A 20,700-nucleotide genomic window follows, 5' to 3' on the forward strand; every position below is an offset into this window, starting at 1 on the left:
TTCATAAAAGAAAAAGAAAAAATTAGAATTAGAGCATTGTTTGCATGTCATTGCATATTAGGGTAGATTGCATACTTATTAAGAAAAAAGAAAAATGTCATGTGCACGTCATTAGGATTAGATTCATGAAATGCATGCCATTTAGTAGTTGTTGCTAGGTCTATTCAATTAAAAATTGCATGTCATTAGAATTATGTCATTTAGTTAATTGCATTGCATAAAGCACGATTCTCATTAATTAAGTAAAAGCAAAAAGAAATTGCGTGTTAATTAGAAATCATATCTAGGTTCTTGATATGAATTCTGATATAACACTGCAGATGCTTTCGTTGCTATGAAGTAAGTCTTGCAATTTTATTCATTGCTTTTATTGGATGTTAAATTGGTGGTTTGCATCTACATGATCACCTCACATGTTAGGGAGATAATTTAAAATCAATTCAAACTGCATGGCTAACATTTTTTTTTTTAAATAAAAAAAGGGAAGGTATCGAAAGGGCGTTAGAGAAATCTAGCGTAACCAAGTCCCTGAACTCATAATCTCTGGTTCGTAGGAGTAAAGTAAATCTCCCGTTACTTTACTTGGGTTTCTAATCGACCCACCAAAAATAGGTTAGTGGTGGCTCCTAATTAAAAAATTTGCATGTTAAGAACTTGAACCAAAAGTTACGAATTGATATGGGCTTGGGAGAGCCCGAGTTAAGTTTAGGCTTAACAATTCATTAGCCAAACCCTAGGTGGTGCACCCGAAAATTTGGCTGCGACAATTTATAGCAAAATAATAATATTAAAATAACATCAAAATAAACATTAATGGTCTAATCCATTGATTAATCTCATTAATTCACACGCCAATAGTTCATTCCATCGACTAAACTCAAATTACACGTCAATAGCCCATTCTATCGACCAAACTCATATCACATGTCAATTGTCTACTCCATTGATCAATTCGTTGCTCAATATCAAACCATGATCACGATACAACGCTTGGTGACGAGGCGACTAAGATTCCCCCTTTGGCAAGGTCTTCACCTATTATTAGCTGGTGACTCGGCCCATAAGGATATCCTACACTAGTATGCGCATACCCACAAGCCCTCGTTGGACTCACAAAGATATTAAGCATTAATATCAATTTAGAACAACGGCATCCACAATTCACAAAACCAAAATATTCGTAAATCATTTCATATATCACCAAAATATTTCGCAAATAATTTCAAGACTCACCTCATAAATCAATTTTACAAACCAAATCAAATCAAATACATTTTAAAAAGCTTATCACAAATCGATATTTATATAACATCCCATCAACCATCGCAAGGTCATTTGGTTCGGCTTTTGGAGAATGCATTTGCAAAAATGCAAATACCTTTAGGTGAAAATGGGTTTTCTAAAATGCAAATAACATTTAGAAAAATTTATATTGAAAAACAATTTTGGCCAAAATACCGTTTGATAAAATTTGCATTTGTAAATCACTTTTATTAAATTAAAAAAAAAAAAAAATTGTATTTTTTTTTTTTTGAGGTTTGGTCACCGGACCGCCGGATTTGGCGGCCAAATCTGGCCCCCGGACAGTCGCCGGGGTTGGGAGACCACAGGCGACGGCTACTTGAGGTCACGCAACCCCAAGCGACGGTCGCCCGAGGTCGTGCGACCCCGAGGCGACGGCTGCCTGGTTGCGACCTCGACCTTGGCGACCGTCGCCCGAGGTCGCATGACCTCAAGCGGCCACCGGGTTGTGCGATTCCAGGCCATCGGTCGCCTAGAATTGCGCGATTTAGGCGTCGCTTGAGGTTCGATGACGGTTGCCGGGGCTAGGCAACTCTCAGGTGGTGGTTGTCGGCATGCACGATCTCTTGGCCGGGTCGGTCGTCGGCCTTCGATCGGTTTCTCTATCGGAGAAGATGAATAGTAACCGAACTTGCATTCCAAAAATGCAAGTTCCCAAAAGACTTCTAAACCTGCTTTGCACTAAGGGCCCTTAGAGTCTTTTGGAGATGCAATTGCATCTTGCCAAAGTCGTCCAAAAAATGAAACCAAATGCCAAAGCCCATTCCCAAAACCAAACCAAACGGGGCTAATGTGGTAAGAAATTTACTGCTAACTATTAAACCTTATCCCAAGTTATGTAAGCGATTACTAATTTTTTGCATTTTCCAATAACTAGTGTCCGGTTGCCAATTCTTGTTTTAGCTATTTATAAAAATTCTCTAGGTTCATTACGTAGCCAAAAATATTTTTTGTATTTATCTTTATTCTTTTGTTTTTTTGCATTGTCTGGCGAACCTGGTCCAAACGGGCCTTGTTCAGCTAAAGCCAAGCCGGATGGGCCGGTCTAAGCAACTAGGCCCAAAATTGGCCTGATGCAAATCGGGTGCATTCCGTCCATTAATAGATGATCGAGTTCAAATGGGCCCGATTCTTCTTCAAAAGTTGTTGAGATATCCCGTTTAGTTTTACCAAAATTTGCAAGAATGAGTCTTCATTCTTCAGGTGCAAAATCATGCCTAATTCCCAAATTCACCGAAGTAAAATCAATTTGTTAATTGGCTAGAATGTGGCATCCCAGAAATTCAAGGAATTCAAAAAAAAAAAAAGAAGGGGGAAAAGGGGTTAATTTTCGAATGGGCCTTAAGCCCATTTGGCCTAAGCTTTTAATGGGCCAAGTTGGCCGGCCCAATAGAGGTCCAAGAGGAGTGGTCGACCAGCCCAACTCCAAGGCCCATGATGCATGCAATAGGACAAGTGGCATGGAGGAGGTGAAGCATGGTGGACACTTGCCTTCCTCCACAATTACACTTGTCCCTCATGCAAACCTAGAGTGCATGCAATATAAAAGGGAAGAAGAGGAGAGAGAATGGCTGGTTAGCCATTCAGCCAAGTGAGGGAGAGAGAGAGAAAATCGTGCGAGAGAGAGAGGAAGCCGAGAGGGAGAGAAAGGAGCCCGTTCGCCGCCGTGTGCCGTCCGCTCGTGCTGTTCGTGAGGTCTAGAGGCAAGTTGGGAATCCACTTTCTACTCTTGCACCAATGTTTTCGCATGAACTGTTTGGAGTCAGAAATTTGTTTGAGCTTGCATGTGTGTTTAGAGTCCGATTTTGGCTTCAATTTATTCATGAAAGTTGTAGCTAACATCTTTTACTACAACATAATGAAATTTCGTGGAAAATTATGGATATTTGAGAGGTCAAACCCTCATCCTACGGAGATGCTAGATCTGGAATATTTTCTTATGAACTGTTTGAGTCAGAATGTTGTGAGAGCTTGCATGCATGTTTAGAGTTAGATTTTTGCTGTGCTATATTCATGAGAGTTGTAGTTAACATCTTAAACTACAACATACTGAAATTTCGTGGAAAATGATGGATATTTGAGGGGTTAAACTCTCATTACACGGAGACCCCAGATCTGGAAAGATTTTACTGACCTTTGGTTGGATTTGTGGTTGCATGTTGGTTTGTGTTGAGAATATCACTTCAGTTTCTTCATGAAAGTTGTAGGGAACATCTTAAAATACAACATACTCAAATTGGAAGTGAAAATAACAAGTATAGCTTGGTAAATCAACTAGATCTTGAAGACGATGATTCTGGTGATGTGTTCCGAGACACCCGAGACTTCAAGGACCTAAATGATGACTATAATCTGGTTATTTGACCTAGATCTCTTCATGAAACTTGTAAAGGATATCTTGATGTATAACATACCAAAATTTCAGAGAAAACGAAAGAGAATAGGTAGGTGAAACCTCAGTATTTCGGAGATGTGTGCACTGGACGATGCGGTAATGGATCCAGAAGCTTCGTGAGACTGTATAAAATAATCTAAACATAATCTGGCTTGGAGTTCTTCATGAAAGTTGTACGAAAATGTCTTGGCTATAACTCAGTAAAATTTAGTAATTTTGGATGCCGTATAGATATTTTAATTGAATTTATACGGAAACTGTGCATTCTGGTTTTATCCGAATATTATGGGCTGTTTTGTGGAAATTGTGAAATTTTGTGAAATTCGATTTGGCCATGAATTTTGCATGTAATTCTATTGGTTTGTAGTTGCTTGAATTTTTATAATTTTGGGAATTTATAGATATTGAATTTAATATTTATTTATTTAAAAAAATAATAAATAATAATAAAATAAAATGGATTATTTTATTGGCCATAAATTCCATTGAATTTATTAATAAATAATTATACATTGTAGCATGTATGATGAGATATTGGTGTATGTATGACATTGAATTGTGATGCATGTGTGAATGCTATGCCAAGTATGACTTGTTTGATGTCACGATATGTGCCATGTTAAATTGAGATCAAAATATTGGTAAATGTGGAAAATGAGAAATGAGATGTATGAGAATATGCATCGTGGTGATGATGATACCGTTGGAGGTGTGAGCCGACGATGCCCCGGGAGTCGGGATGCCCAAAGGTTCAAGGAGTCGATGCCCTTTGGATGCCTGGTTGTATTATGAATACATGCCCGCAGGTTTTCCCGGGAGTGTCGGGATGCCCGGTTGTATTATGATACATACTCGGAGGGTGAGGGGTTGTATCATTATGCATGCTCGGAGGGTAAGGGTAACCATTTTCATGGCGAGCCCCGAGATTCCTCGTGATGCCGGGTGGGGTGCGAGATGCCCGAGGTTCGAATGAGTCGATGCCCTTTGGATGCCCGGTTGTATCTTGATACATGCCCGGATGCCTCGTGATGCCGCTTGGGATACGAGATGCCCGAATGTGGGGTGCCGGATGCCCGGTTGTATCTTGGATACATGCCCGGATGGTCCTCGCAATGCTAGGGTCATGGGCGCGAGTGATGAATGTGGGATGCAAACATTGATCCCGGGAAAAGAGAAATGCGGCAGCCAAAAAATGAAATTGAAATTAAATTATGCATGATGATATATGCATGATGATGATGATGTTACATGCATGGATGCATGGTAATGATGATGGCACATGTGATATGAGGATATGGTGATGATGTTACATGCATGGATGCATGGTAATGATGATGATATGTGATGTGAAATAATGATGATCACCCATGATATGATGATGATGATGATGATGATGATGATGATGATGATGATGATATGTGATGTGAAATAATGATAATCACCCATGATATGATATGCATGATGATATGCATGGTGATGATAATGATGATGATATATGATATGACATGTGTAATGTGATAATGCCATGATGATGATGACATGTGTAAGGTAATGATGTCATGATGATGATGACATGTATGATACGATGATGATACACATGTATGTGTTATAAATTGATATGATGATGCATGATAGTATGTGCATGGCTTAAAGGTAAGTAATGCTTGCAATGCATGTATGACTTGTATGATGCATTGAGTGGTTATTGATTCCTTACCGCTGAGTGGTTGTACTCACCCCTTTTGGGGACCGACATTTCAGATTAGTAGATGGTTTGAACGGTTGGATGTGACCGTGAGGAGGAGGATAGCAAGGAAAGGAGCTTTTGGACGCCAATACTGATCGATGGACTTAAAGTGTATGACTGTTTGAGGAAACATCGGTCATCTTTTGGAGTGTAGCCGAATATAGAAGACTATGGCATTTTGATGTACCGATGAATGATGTCCATCTGATGTAAGTAAATAAAAAGTGTACGGCTTTTACCTATAAATGTTTAGTAGGTGTGCATCATTTCTGTATATAGAGAAGGGAGTTAATGGATGTGCTTCTGCTATATGAATTGCGCAAGGGACCGATTAAAGAAAAAAAAAATATGTAAACCCCAAGGTTGTATGGACCCGCTGCAATTGAAATGGAATAAGGTGGTTAGAGAGATTTAGGGGTTATTCAAAGGGTTATTTTGGGTGAAATTCAAATTCAATTTTTAGAAGGAAATATAGAAGATCTAACCCCATAAATAGGGAGTCTCACGTAGTCTAAGGGGACCAAACAACAGAAAGAGAACAAGAATATGAATGAGAAATGTTGCTTGGAGGAAAGAATTCAGAGAATAGTATAGTGAATCGAGAGTGCTCAATGTCGTGTTGGTCGCTCGCCATGTTGCCTTGAATTTTCATTCTAGCTTGACCAAACTTTGAGTTGTCCACTTAATCCTTGCATGACATTCCGTTTGAGGTAAGTGATTCGAGTTATACCAAGTTATTCATGAAATGAGCCTATCAATCATCTCTTAATTCTTGTTGGAATGCTTATCATCGTGAATGTCACATGATTTGCTATGTCCGAGTAGACGCTTTTCCACTTAGTTTCCAACATACTTTTGCAATTTAATTTGTGCTACTCATTCATGTACGCACAATAGGATTGATTCCATCTTTTTTTGCTTTTTGGTATGTTTTAGTAGTTTGACCATTAGCAATGAAAATAAAACATAATATTGCATGACAAAAATTCATGTGGAAACCCTTACCCAAAAAGAAGAAGAAGAAGAAGTTCATGTGGAGATTTAAAGCTTTCCATATATAGATGCTCCGACACCTATTTATCACTATTTTCACATTTAAACATATGCATATCTTTTGTTTCTGCTTTTCTTTCAGCCATCTTTTTGTTTCTTCTTCTTTTTTGCCTTTCAAAATTTGTTGATCTTTAACCAATTCAGGTACCAATAAGATTGAAAAGGGAAAAAAAGGTTCATATATATATATATATATATATTCATTTATTGGTGAGTTTCAAATCAGTTCATTTATTACTATTTTCATGTTTGCACTGCATTAAAGAAATTAAAAAATCAAGAGAGATTTAGATTTCTCCATATATAAGTGCTTCGCTACACATTTAGAATCATTACGGTTATTTATTTATCTTCTTAATATTTTCACAATAGTCAAGTCTGTATCTGCATGGCATTAAGAAAATAAATAAATAAAAACCATGCGCATGCTTGGTCATTTATAAAGCATCTCCATTAAAAAAAAAGAATCTATAAAAATGCATATAGATTAAACCATGCAGTATATTATCATTTAGAATAGTTCTTTTTTAAAAAATGAAATATAAAAAGCGCATCCGTTGCATTAGATTGAGGCTTGCCTTACACGTAGAATAGTTTTAGGTCACCTTCTTTAAAATTTTTATTTATTTGCCTTGTACATTGCACCTGCATGTTTGGTATGATTAATTCTTCCTAAATCACTTGTTGCTCTGCTCATAGGGGTCTTGCATTGGCGCATTATAATAAGGTCTGTGTTAATTTTGCCCCATACGGTTTTATTGTTTTCTTATATTGATTGAATAATCTATCCGATTGTTAAGATGGCTTTATAATATTGTTTGTGCATTTATGGATGACCACTTTACACTTACATGTTTAAATATAAAAATAAATAAATAATAATTGCATGAAAGAGTATTCTTGTAAAAGAAAAGAGGGATTGGTAATGGGCGTTAGCTAAAACTAGTCTTCCTTACTTGACTCTGGTTCGCAACGTTAAGGCAGACTCCCACACTTTACTTGACTCTTAACCAGCCTAGTATAGGTTAGTGACAGTTCTAGTCTCATTCAAATTAATGATATTTGAGAAATCAAGTTGCAGGTCTATAGGATTTGATTAAGAGTCCATGCAAAATGTAAGCGTAATTTCATGATGTTTGTATAGGAAAATTTGATGTGGTCCATTAGTGCATATATCATGTAATATGGAGATGCGATATTTTTCTCTTAGTAGTCAAAAAATGTGACAAAGTCTTTGCCTGCGGTGGTGTATGCGCAAGAATCACTCGTATTAGAACATGCATGGCTTTCTGCTTCATATTTCCATAGAAAATATGGAATTGGGAACAAATTTCCACCTTAAAATTAACGCATTTTTTTTTTCATATGGCCTGATTATGAAGAGACTAAGAATATACATCTCTGGTGCAGGCTATCTATCACATCCACTTCAAAATATCGCACTGAGAAGAAGAAGAAAACACATTCACAAAAGAAAGTGTTCACATCCACTTCAATGGCTTTTACGTTCAAGAGTGAATCCATCATCTCTCTTGCTCTAATTCTTGGCGCTTGGGTGAGGCAAGCGATGTCATTCCGCATGTTGCGCGAGCCCAACATTGCAGAGCAGCACCAGCAATGGATGGCTGAATATGTTCGGATCTACGAGGACCCATAGGAGAAAGCAAAATGTGTTGGAGGTTTGTTTGTAAAAACAAATTAAGTGGGAAGAAGTGGACTAAGTGTGAGATTTCCTTTGTGTAGCTAAAGGAATGATTGGGTGGGGTACCATACCTGCATGCGGGTGTGTGATTATTTGGCGCACTTAGCACTTCGCATGCCCGCGGTTTAATTAGCACTAATCCCTCTGTTATTTTTTGTTATTAATTTTAATCAATTCAAATGTTGCTTTTGTTTTGAGAATTTTCGGAAATTATTTAAAATAAAAAATTCGAAATTTTATTTTATAAAAAAGAAATTATTCCAAATTTTTCTTTGTGTTTTTTAAGACAACCTTTGGAAAGATGCTCGTTTAGTTTGCAACTTTTCTGAAGGGTTGCAATTGGTTGTTCTTTCAACTTTTTATAAATAGATGCCTTTGTTTAGTTGGGTAGTTTTCGAAAGGACACATTTGTTTGTTTTTGGTAATTTTTCATGAAGAGTTGCATGTGTTTTAAGACTGTTTTGTATATATACTTGTCAATTTTCAGAAGTACAAGAGTGATCATTTTCAAGCCTTCTTTCTGGAATGCAGCCATTTTTCGATTGTTTCCTAGAGAAACTCTGGAGAAATACTAGAATTCCTATCTAGTATTCTCATTTGAGACTTTGTTGTATCTTGGAGGATTTTTGCCGGTGATTATTAGCAACATTGTGGGGTAAATAAATTCTTAAAGAAAGTGATATCAAGTCTCAAAGTCCGACTTGAGTATTCTAAAGATCCGTTTTCATTATTCTACCCAATTTGAAGCTATATTTTCCCAACAAAATGCCAGACGATTTTTGCCCAGAACTTGCGGTTCATTGAGGATTTCAAAAGGTTTGGAAGTCAAACTTTTGAGTTAGGTTTCAACCAATTCTCAGACCTGACCAAGGAGGAGTTCGTCCGAAACCATACGGGATACTTGGCATCCAAGCAACCAGAGCCAGCCGAAACAACGTCTATAGCCACAAAAATCTGGCCGACGATGTTCCCGATTGAGAAAGGTGTTGTGAACCATATTAAGTATCAAGGCAGATTTGGTAAGCACAAACATTGCGATTGCGTTTTAACTCTTTTTCTTTTTCAAGTAAATGAGTAGGCATTACCCAAAACACATATACTTCTGGAAAATTTACATCATATGAGTAACTTAGAGCCTGTTTGGTATAGTTCTCTTTAGGTAGCTACAATTTTGAAATAGGAGTTCTGCATCTTTTATCAAATTGTTTGATGAACTCTCAATAGCTGCAACAATTTATAACAGTTTTAGGAAGATGTTTCACCCACTTTTGAGGTTCTATAGTTTTAAAATATATGTAACTACTCATCATAGCACAACTACAGTGCAACACAACTACGTCGCAGTAACAGCTACACCAAACAAATGCCCGACATATTATAATGAGAAGCCAGACCTCAATGTATCACAATTACGGAAATAGGGTAATTTCACATAGTTATAAGGTCAATAACTATTACGTAGGATCCTGCTGGGTATTCTCAGTCGTAGCAGCAGTAGAAGGAATCGTGGGGATCACAAACGGCAAACTATTGGTGCTCTTTGAGCAACAACTGATAGATTGGGATGCCACAAGCTACGGCTGTAGAGGCAGTTACCCATACAATGCTTTCAAGTACATTATCCGAAACCGAGGAATCGCGTCCCAGAATACCTATGCATACCATGGGATGGAAAGGACCTGCAATGCAACGAAAGCAGCAGAACACACGGTGTGAATCAAGGGTTTTGCAGATGTGCCGCTCGGTGAGGATGAGCTCATGAAGGCAGTCGCCCAACAACCAGTTGCGGTCGTTATTGCCGCAAGTGGGCGGGAGTTCCAGAGCTATAGACATGGCGTGTTCAATGGGGACTGCGGCTCGCAGCTGGACCACGTTGTTGTCGTCGTTGGGTACGGGAAAAGCAAGGATGGAATCGCTTTCTGGAAGATTAGGAACTCTTGGGGTGTGGCATGGGGTGGAGGTGGTTACATGAGGATTCAGAGAGGCGGTGGTGGTTCTAAAGGAATGTGCGGACTCGCATCGGAAGCTTCTAATCCATTGCTTAAGAATAACACTTAAAACATACATGCCCAGAACTTAAGCGTCCCATGAGTACGAGTTGCTTCTTCTAATCATATGTTTTTAGCTATCGTCATCTGCTTTTAAGCGTAGAGTCTAGCCACGAGTTATGAGGCGGACAACGTATTAATTCCAACAAAATGTGAATCAATTTCGTGTTCAATGTACGATTTTCTCTGTCTCTAGAATGCATTCCTCACATATAAATGCCATGGGTATAATGCTAGAGAAATATCTATGGTATTTGCGGGGTTTTGGAGATGGGCCGCCCTTTATTGGGCTTGACCCAATCCCAACCTGTATCCATCTAAAAGTTCCAGGCAGTCCTTGGATCCCTGGTGTTGGTTATTAGGTTATCTCACCAAGAATCGGGATTTTCCTCTAGCAGGGACCATTTATACCTACCTATTTATGTGGTGGGCTATCGGATCATGTTTCTTATTTTACGTGCGAGTGCTCAGATGTCTTGTTCCCCCCAATGCCTCTATGTATTTCTCTTCCCTAGAGGAGAGAATACCCTCTAGTTACTTTACACCTTGAGCTCTAGAAGTTTTTTTAAGAACTTGCTTAGGTCCAATAATGAGTACTATGCTTGGGTAATTTCTATTGTATATATGGGGTTTTGGACTTGGCCCACCCTTGAGTGAGCTTGACTCAATCCCAATCCATTGGAAAATTACCGGGCATTGGTATACAGCGCAAAAAATCTAATTTTAGACTGTTGAAAGTAGTGGGAAGATCAAAAGTGAAATTATGGTATTTTGGCTAAAGCCGACTGTGTACCCACACACGGCTATTTTTATCGGATATAATAAAAAATGATTAAATGGTTGGGGTGGTATACTATATCAACCTACAGGTGATATGTTAGCTTAGATTGCGATCAGTATAACGGTATACTATATCAACTTATGGGCTCTGATATGTCAGCTTAACGAGAGCAGTATACCTAATCAGCTTAGTGAGAGTAGTACAATATTTATCAGCTTAGGGAGAGCTATATTATCGATATATTAGCTTAGTCCTTACCAAAAAAAGAAAAGAAAATAAGATATATCAGCATAGAGTGAGCAGTCCTGATATGATTAGATTTATTAGATAGTATTGATTTGGCCGATCGGAGAGTGGTCGTGATAACATGTAATCAACTATGTTGATTGATCAATGATTTGATATGATGTTATGAATTGATTAATTGAGGTGATTTGAGGCATTTGTAACTGATATTGATTTGTAAGATGGAATTGAGGCAAAGGTAAGTCATTTGACCTGTGTTGTGTTTAGGCAGCCCTTAGGGCGTATTTGCTTCCTAATTGGGTTTTAGAAGGGTAGAACTTGCTGAGCCGTAGTCTCACCCTGTTGTGGGACAACATTTCAAGTCTCTAGATAGCAGCACCTCCACTTCCTCTTGAGCATTTTGGTATATCGAAGGAACTCATTGAGATATTTTATCACATTTTGATACACCCCCACCCTGAAGGATTGGAGTATGTACCGGTGAAATCCACCATCCGGGTGACGTGGGTGAACTTGAAAAGTTACCTCATAAGTACTAGTCATGGTATTATCACTATCATGATGGGCGAAGGGAGGGCCCCGTGCCGGAATCTAATGTACCTCTATACGTTTTGGAGGTTGCCTTTGGTAAATGTACGCAACCCTAAGGGTGAAGCGGTAGAGGAATCGAAGGATCCAAAGCTCGAAGAGTCAAAGTCCCCGGTGTACTTGGTAGATGGCTCAAATGGGGACAAGGATGTGGGGCAAGAGGAGTTTAGCGATGATGAGTAGCCGTAGTTGTTAGACCTCCACCCCTGTTTGTTAAACCTTAAGCACTTGGATAAACAAAGTTTGGTTTGGCTTGTATTATATATGACTAGTGGTGTTATACATACATATATACATACATATATATATTTATATATGAGTGTGGTTGGTGTAGTTTGAAATTTTATGGCCCTACTTCCCTATCTCGTTGTTTTATTGTCTGTGGATTTTATTATACTTCCGCATGCGTATTTAAAATGAATGGGTCGGCGATGCGTCCTAGGATGTCGCTATTTAATCGATCGGTGAGGGATAGACGTGCTCTCGAAGATTGGGGCGTGACAGAGTGTGTGCCAAAATGCTTTACCATCGAAAGAAAATCTATACAAAAGGAAAATGGTACTTGATCCGCTTTGTTTGTTCAGCCAAAAAAATCCTAGAGACCATGGAACACCTCTTCTTACTATATGATTAATCCAAAAATATTTGGGTAGACCGACTTAAATTATTGGTATCTCTAGTGAACATACATACAATAAACAAATGGGTGTTGAAAGTACTCACCTTGGGTTCGAATTTCCCCCCTCAAGAGCTGACTGTGAATGTACTATGGTTGATATGGGATTGGTGAAATGGCTTTGTATTTCAACAATGGCAGCCAAGACTGGAGTTAATTGTTGACGAAGCCGCTTTGGTAAGTAATAATCATAATCAATGGCTCCCTAGTGAGAAGTTTAGGCAAGGAAAAAGGAATGCTTTCTAGGCAATGGATGCTTTTGAAACTTGGGGACTGGATATTCAATGTCGATTGCTCTTGGATCAAAGGCGAGCAAGAGAGATCGGTGTCAAGAGTTTGTCGAGACTCTCGGTATAATCATAAGCTTCGCCCTAAAGGAACAAGCGTTGTTTGTACTTGAGCGGGAAACCCTTGTTGCAAAGAGAGCACTATTGACTTTGAGGGAGGAACCTGAATTCCGATTACACCACAGTCTGCAAGTGGACTTGCTAACTGATAGCACATCAGTTATCTCATGCTTATCAGTTGTTGACAGCATACCATGGGCCTTCAGTCATCAATTCGAAGAATGTAACGCCCTTCTAGCCCAACTTAGAAAAGTGACCGTAGCCCACTCTCCTTGAGAGTCCAATCAAGTGGCAAATTGGGTAGCAAACACGGTTTTTGCTTGATGACAAGATGCATTGACGTAGAATAGACTCATCCCCTTATTCTTTGTCTAATCTCAAATATTTAAACCAAGTTTATCAAGTTCATCTCAAGAAATTACTTCTTTTTAATAGTCGATAATTGTTTGATGACCCGTGAGTTTTTGCTAACTGATATTCTCATAAGTTTTTGCAGAATCATTCCACCAGCATAGACCATGATAGCTATTTAATTAATCTGTGATTTATCATGCATTTTGGCCTATATTAAGCAAGAAATTACATAATGAAATTTCTCTCAAAATTTTAAAAAAGATCAAATTTTAGAATTGCAAAAATAAATATGAAGAAAATCCAGTTAATATTCATACGTCTTGTTTAGGCATTTCCCCTTAGATAAAAGTCAATTTACGTGAATAACAAGTTTTTATTTTTGGTATGTCGTGAATAACAAGTAGAAAATATAATAAAAGTTAAAAATGAAAGTCGGTTCCACACCTATAACTTTCTGTCAATATTGAGCATTCTCTTACAATTAGATCTCTCTCTCTTTCTCTCTCTGACCATTTTTTTTTTCCAACAATTCCCGATAAAGTTCAAGCATGTGGACTAACCAAATGGGTTGACTGACCTTTACACTTTAAATTTGACGGCATACTCCGTGATTGTAGAAGCAAGAATCCACCCCGTGATTGTAGAAGCAAGAGAGACGACCCTGTTGACTTGACTTTGAAAAGCCAAGCTTTGTGTCCAAATTATACCCATGCCTGATTCAATGTTCCCTTGCTAGAAAGGTCCTTATGAGTCCGGATAAAATTCTGCCTATCTAAAAGAAAAGAGAGTATGAAAGGGAAGAGATTCCGTGCAACGGACGCTTGGAAATTGAAACGAGTTTCAATATTGACGAGCTTCTAGATGATGTTACATCATGTTGTGGAGTTACTTAAACTCTAGGAATGTGAAAGGGGAAGTGGCTTTTAATTTGTGGGTCCCATGTCAGCTTGACACACGGGATGATTCTTGCCTTTGTCCCACGTCTATCTGTCTTAATCACTACAATAAGTGAAGGAAAATATGGGGATCAATTAGGGTATATGAGGTTTTGATAAAAAAAATATCTATCCACGGCCTTTTGAAAAGATTTTCAAAGCAACCAAAGTGGAGGACGTACAGGGCCACATTTGCCCCCCATCACTCATTGGAGAAAGTTGAACTCTCCGATTGGCGGGTTAAAGTAATCATGTGTATTAATCATATGGAAACTTTGACCAAAATATGTGTGTGTTGTCAACGATTGGAACCCATCAATTAAAGATTAGTAAGATGAACTTTCAATTAATAGAGGTTGGAGTAAAAGATGATCCTATAATTAATACCATCTTCGAAATGGAACACCATAGGCATCCAATTGAGCTAATTATTGGTACTATTGGTTTTTTTTTTTTGGTCAGTCCTATTTTATTCTTACTCTATACTCACTCTCAGACTTTTGCCCTGCCTCTTGCAGGGCGTGGGAGTCGAAACCCACTCCTGAAACTTACGTGTCCCCACCTCATCCCCCCTCTGAGAAGGTGGAGATTTGAACCCCTCACCTCCCCCTTCCATGTTGAAAGGGTGGCGAATTCTAGTGGTTATTGGTACTATTGGTTAGTCTGTCATATATTGTGTGTTTTGGCTTACTCTATTATCAAAATTCAAAATACTATTAAAGTTTAGAATAACCAAAAAAAAAAAAAAAAAATCATACGCAAATCTAGTTGTCAATTTTCGTAATTTTATAAAGTTTCGGAAGTTTTTGTTAGATAAATGTCTATTGAGGCACGGAAAACTTTTGATCAATATTGATCATTCACTTACCGTTGTTTCTCTCTCATTCGTCTCCCTTCCGTACACACATGCGCGCAATCATCTCTCTTCCTCACACGTTACTTTTGCTTATTTTTATCAGTCTAGGTCAATAAAGGCATTGAAATGTAGAAAGGTGCATGAAGAAAAGTAAAATATAATTAGGGACATTTTCAAACCAATCTAGTTCTGCTTAGCTTTAAAAGAACCTACCGAGTAAATCCTCAAGCTGTGTACACCATGGTTACAGAAACCCTAAGTGAAGCCAGAGAAAGATCAAGGACCATACAAGCATCTTTCTCTTTAGCTTTGGACATCATGTGCAACACGCTCTCATTGAGTAAACAATGACATTGACCATGCTCTGTCACCGACTTTCTTTGCCCTTAAATTGCTGAAATAGATTAATTTCATAGTCACTTCTATAAGGAGGCAACTACACAAATGGACTCTGGACGTTGACCCACTATACATATCGTCCCTAAACTTTTGGTAACTATTTAATTTGGTCTCTAGATACACAGAAATTTTCAATGTTTTCCTTCCATTTATTCATTTAACGGAATTTGCTAATTTGGCTTCCCATTTAGTAAGTTTGAGTCATGGTTGAAGAAATAATGTTACATGTGGATTATTCATATAAGATATTCAACTCAAGATATAATAATTTGTATCAACAAATTAAATGAAAAATCATTTGTCCAAGTTGAACAAGTTAAATAACTTAAAATTATTATTATATTCTAATTTGAGTAGAATATCTTATGTGGATAATCCTGATGTAACGTTATTTTTAGTCCATATTCAAACATACCAAATTGGAAGCCAAATGCAATTTTCAATAACTTGATTTAATAGAAGGATAATATGAACATTTTCATATAATTTAGAGACTCAATTAAACATGTACAAAAAATTCAGGCACCGCATTGAACAAATTAAAAATTTAGGGACAATATTGTACATTAGGCCAAAACTTAAGGTTCGATTGTGTAGTTTTTCCTTCTATAAATACACCTAACGGATTCACTCAATCTCTGCACCACAAACATATCTATTCATTAGAAAATGGGTTTGAAACTTGCAAAAAATTTCTGCATACGGTTGATACTTGTCTTGTGTGCATGTGCATGTGCGTCAAGTGCTGCGTCTCGTGCCTTCGACATTCCATCCGCGACTAAAAAGTTCGAGGAGTGGATGAGTCGGCACTAAAGATGTCGCCGAGAAGGCGAAGCGTTCGAAGATTTTCTTGGAAAACCTGCGGTTCATCGAGGAGTTCAACGGCGCGGTGAACCGGACTTACAAGGTTGGATTGAACAAGTTCTCGGACTTGACCAACGAGGAATTTGTGGCAGCATATACCGGATACAAATTGCCATCATCAACACGCAGGAACTCGTCCCAAGTCAATTCTTTTAAGTACCAAGGTTTGAATAGCATCCCGGAGAGCGTCGATTGGGTAAAACAAGGTGCTGTCAACCCTATAAAGAACCAAGGCCAATGTGGTAAGAAATTTACTGCTAACTATTGAAGCCTATACTAAGATATGCGAGCAATTGCATTGCCCAGCTTAAATACACTTGTCATAAAATATTTTTCTGAGAAGTTTTCATCATTGAATTATAATCACTGCAGAACTCACTACCTTATGTGTACAGGATCTTGCTGGTCGTTCTCCGTGGTGGCGGCGGTCGAAGCAATCACACAGATCACCACTGGCGTGCTACCAAACCTGTCCGAGCAGCAACTCATAGACTGCGCCACTGACGGGAACCAGGGCTGTCAAGGCGGCTGGATGGACAATGGCTTCAAGTACATCATCAACAACAATGGCATCAGCTCCGAGACGAACTACCCGTACGTTGGGGTCGACAGCACCTGCGATGTGCAGGCCTCATCTGTTGCCGAGGCCAAAATATCGGACTACAGGGACGTCCCCCCGAACGAGGACGACATGCTGAAGGCCGTGGCAATGCAGCCGGTGTCGGTAGCACTCGACTCGAGCGGGGCCGCGTTCCAGAATTATGCAGGCGGTGTCTTTACTGGCCCATGCGGGACCGAACTGAACCATGCGGTGACGGTCGTCGGGTACGGGACGGATACGGATGGGATGAAGTACTGGTTGATGAGGAACTCTTGGGATGTCTCCTGGGGCGAGAGCGGGTACATGAGAATTCAGAGGGATTCTGGGGTCGAAGGTGGCCTTTGTGGAATTGCCTCCAAAGTTTCTTATCCCGTCGCATAAGTATCCGTCTGAGAGATTACGGCTTCGAGTTCATGTGCGTTAGTAGGGCAAAATCGGTCGATATGAACTGAGCTTATTATAAGTGGAAATATTTCGGGTTAATTACTATAGTTAATCTCGTCTATTTACTGTTTTAATTTCAGTTGGATCCCCCGCGACCTTTGCCGGGTTTCTTATACTAAAGTTTCTTGTGCGTGTTTATGATAATGAGAATAAAGAGGATTTGAAGACGGTCCTTGAATTTTTTTATTGTTAGCAAACATATCGTAGCATTGTTCGAGACTTTGAACCATGTGTATGGGTGGTCCTCAATACCGGATGCTTCCGATTCTCATCTGGGTTACTTGACAAAATTTACTTGGTTCATTTAAATCCATTAACATATGTTGTCGGAGTATTATTTGTCCTTTTTTTTTTAGAGCGCATTAAACCTATTAATTACTATGAATTTACCAATATTCACTCTTGTGAGTTATCTGCTTTTCTCCTATTAAATTGCCCACTTGTTGTTTACCAAGTCTCATTTTAGTTACTCACAATTTTTTTTTTTTATATTTTCTCCAATTTTCCAACTTTCTATTGATTTATTAAGTTTTATTTGCCTTGCTTATCAACCAATCCTAATTAAAGTAATTATCAACTTTTTTCTGATTGAGTGACTTGTCAATTCTATATCTCATCTCTATAAATCTTACCTTTTATAAACTTTTGTGTACTTTTTTAGGCAGAGGCAAAAATTTGCCAATTTCTTTATAGGCTTGCCCTATTTCCATCCATTTATTGGTTCTTGATACCTATTGTCATATTGAATTGACTACATCATCTCTTGTACCCCACACTATTTAAGATTATTTCTCACCTTTTTTTCTTTTTAGTTTTTCAATTTCACGAAAGGAAAAACTTAGCAAGGTCCCTTCCAAAAAACTTTTTTATTTATCCTAACCGCTTCTTCTTGACCCATTTACATGTATGTATCATTGGTGTTTGTTATGAACTTATTATTATACTTTAAGCAAGCCCTAATCATATATTGGAGTAAAGAAATGTTAGTTTTAGGTGCAAATTGTTTGGTTCATTTCCATAGATTATCCTCATGAACGTGGATTTTCGACTTTGATTTTTGGTACAAATTTATAAGAATTTATTTAAAATTTGAATATTGTGGTTGATGTAGGCATTATATGCAATTTACTCAAGATTATTTTCTTACTTATGCTTATGTTATTTTTTTAATAATAGTCTCATAGTATTGAAAAAAGAAAGAAATATACAACTCATTAATAAAATAAGGAAAATTCCAAATAAGAGCCTCAAGTTCTCTTATTTTCTCAAATAAGGGTCCGAAGTTGATGTTGTTTCAAATAAGGGCATGAAATGACCAAATTGTATTAAATAAAGACGTGAAATGTAACTTGTTTTGAATGAGAGCTCGAAGTGAACATAAAAGTCTTAAAAAGGGGCATAACCTCTTTGGTCGAGGGGCATTTTTGTCTTTTTCTTTTAGATATTTTTCTTTTCTTTTTCCCTCTTCCCTCCGCCGGCCATGGCGGAGCAAAGTCGGACTGAGGTGAGGGCGAGGATCTGCTGAGGGACGCTTTTGCCCGACCTCGCCAAGGGCTGCCTTCGACCGACACCGGCAAAGGTGCCTCTCGTTCGATACTAGTAAGGGCACCCTTGCCCTTGCCAACCCAAGAGAGGGTTGCCCTCCGGATCTAGCAAGGGCTACCCTCGTTTGACTCAAGCGAGGGCAGCCCTTGCTTGCCTAGGTGGGGGCAACCCTTGCCTAACATTAGTGAGGGACGCCCTGACTCAACTCGGGCAAGGGCTAGGTGAGGGTGACCTCTGTTGGCCGTTGACGGCCATGTCCATGGAAGGGAAGAGGAAAAAATAAAAGAAAATAAAAAGAAAAAAGAAAAAAAGGATAACAAATCAAAAAAAAAATTTAAAAATATAATTACAATTTTTTCAACCAAGATATCCCTTCTCTGATGGCCAAAAAAGTAATCATCAGCCAATGGACCTTATTTAAGATGATTTTCCCACTCCAAGCCCTAATTTAAATAATGTCCATTTTGGGTAATTATTTGAAAATTAATTAGTTTTTTTTTTTTTTGTTGGAAACATAATTATTTAGCTCTCTACCAAAGAATTTTTTTTGTTTTTTTTTTTTGAAAAGAGATACACTAGTTTTGTTCCAAATGGACAAAGAAGGAAAAAAGCCAAAAAGGGGGAAAAAGGGAAACATTATTCTTAAATCAAGAGTGACCCCACGTTTAACTTTAGTAAATGTTGCTTGAGAGAAGCATGAGTAGTTTCCTCTCTAGTAAAATTGAAATAAAAGAAAAAGAAAAAGAAAAAGAAATAATGTAAGAAATAATCTTAAATCAGTATGGGACCCTTAGGTTACGTTTGTCATCTAGATTTCTAAACAAGATATAACTGGATAGAATATGATATGAAATCGTGGGATTTTGCTATATCATATCTACTATATGGTGAATCGTAATAATAAAGTCAAATATATTTATATTATATTAGACACATTTTTTTTTTTTTTTTATAAAGGTCATATTAGTATAAATGAACCTAAAAGTTCACAAATAGAGATGGTAAAAATCTCTCATGGCACTATTCCCTAATTTATTTTTATTTTATTTTCCCTATTTTTTAAACATTTTGTTTATTATCTCTTTTTTCGCCTTCCATCATTCTCTAATAAAATTTTATTAAATAGTAAGCTGTACTAATATATCTAAAATAAAAAATACCTAAAATATGTAATAAATGTAATTACATACTTATATTCATATATTGAATTTATATTATAAGATAGAATTAAAGATGAATGCATAAATAAAAATAATATTAAATTAAAAATAAATTTATTTTTTTGTCATTTCGAATTTCTTAAATTATAATTCAAATATTATTTATATTAAAATATAATTTCATTATTGTTAATATAATAAATTTTATCTGAGATAAATAACTTTTTCATTATGGAAACTAGAAATCTTATTTATCTTTATTCCATCTCCCCATGGGATAATTTTATCCAACTCATATCCCTCTTACATCCGACTTCATCTCGTCTTAAGTAAGCACTAAACACAGGATATGAAAATTTTTATTCTATGCCAAATTTTATCCTGAGTGCAAAACATAGCCATAAGGAATAGTGTAGCCAATTAACGTAAATTAGGTTGTCATAAGTCAATAAGGGGTAGAAATAGTGATGGCTTTCCACCCTTTTTCGGCTTTTGACACCCCTTGAATTGAACAAATTATCATTATGGGTTTGCTCTTGATTTAAGATTATTTCTTACATTTTTTTCTTCTTTTTGTTTGATTTGAAATTTACTAAAAGACAAATCTACCATGTTCAATTCAAACAACAAAGATTAGGTTGAATATGAGGCTTACTC

The 20,700-nt window shown here is 37.5% G+C and overlaps 1 protein-coding gene across 1 annotated transcript; it reads left to right on the forward strand.

Annotated features, from left to right (window-relative positions):
• The first annotated feature begins 12,822 nt into the window (after positions 1 to 12,822).
• On the forward strand, positions 12,823 to 17,521 carry LOC104428995 (ervatamin-B). Its single transcript, XM_010041901.3, has 3 exons — positions 12,823 to 13,108; positions 16,245 to 16,535; positions 16,689 to 17,521. Exons 1-3 carry the CDS (start codon positions 12,823 to 12,825, stop codon positions 17,273 to 17,275), a joined length of 1,164 nt encoding a protein of 387 aa, XP_010040203.2. The 3' UTR covers positions 17,276 to 17,521.
• The last annotated feature ends 3,179 nt before the right edge of the window (positions 17,522 to 20,700 follow it).

This window comes from Eucalyptus grandis, chromosome 5, assembly GCF_016545825.1.
Source record: "Eucalyptus grandis isolate ANBG69807.140 chromosome 5, ASM1654582v1, whole genome shotgun sequence".
NCBI lineage: Eukaryota > Viridiplantae > Streptophyta > Magnoliopsida > Myrtales > Myrtaceae > Eucalyptus > Eucalyptus grandis.

What these genes read in the sequence shown, in the direction of transcription:
- LOC104428995 (XM_010041901.3), top strand. Translation starts at nt 12,823, where the DNA reads ATGTCGATTGCTCTTGGATCAAAGGCGAGCAAGAGAGATCGGTGTCAA. An exon ending in CAGTCATCAATTCGAAGAAT is followed by an intron (nt 13,109 to 16,244) that starts GTAACGCCCTTC and finishes TCGGCACTAAAG; the next exon opens with ATGTCGCCGAGAAGGCGAAG. An exon ending in AAAGAACCAAGGCCAATGTG is followed by an intron (nt 16,536 to 16,688) that starts GTAAGAAATTTA and finishes TTATGTGTACAG; the next exon opens with GATCTTGCTGGTCGTTCTCC.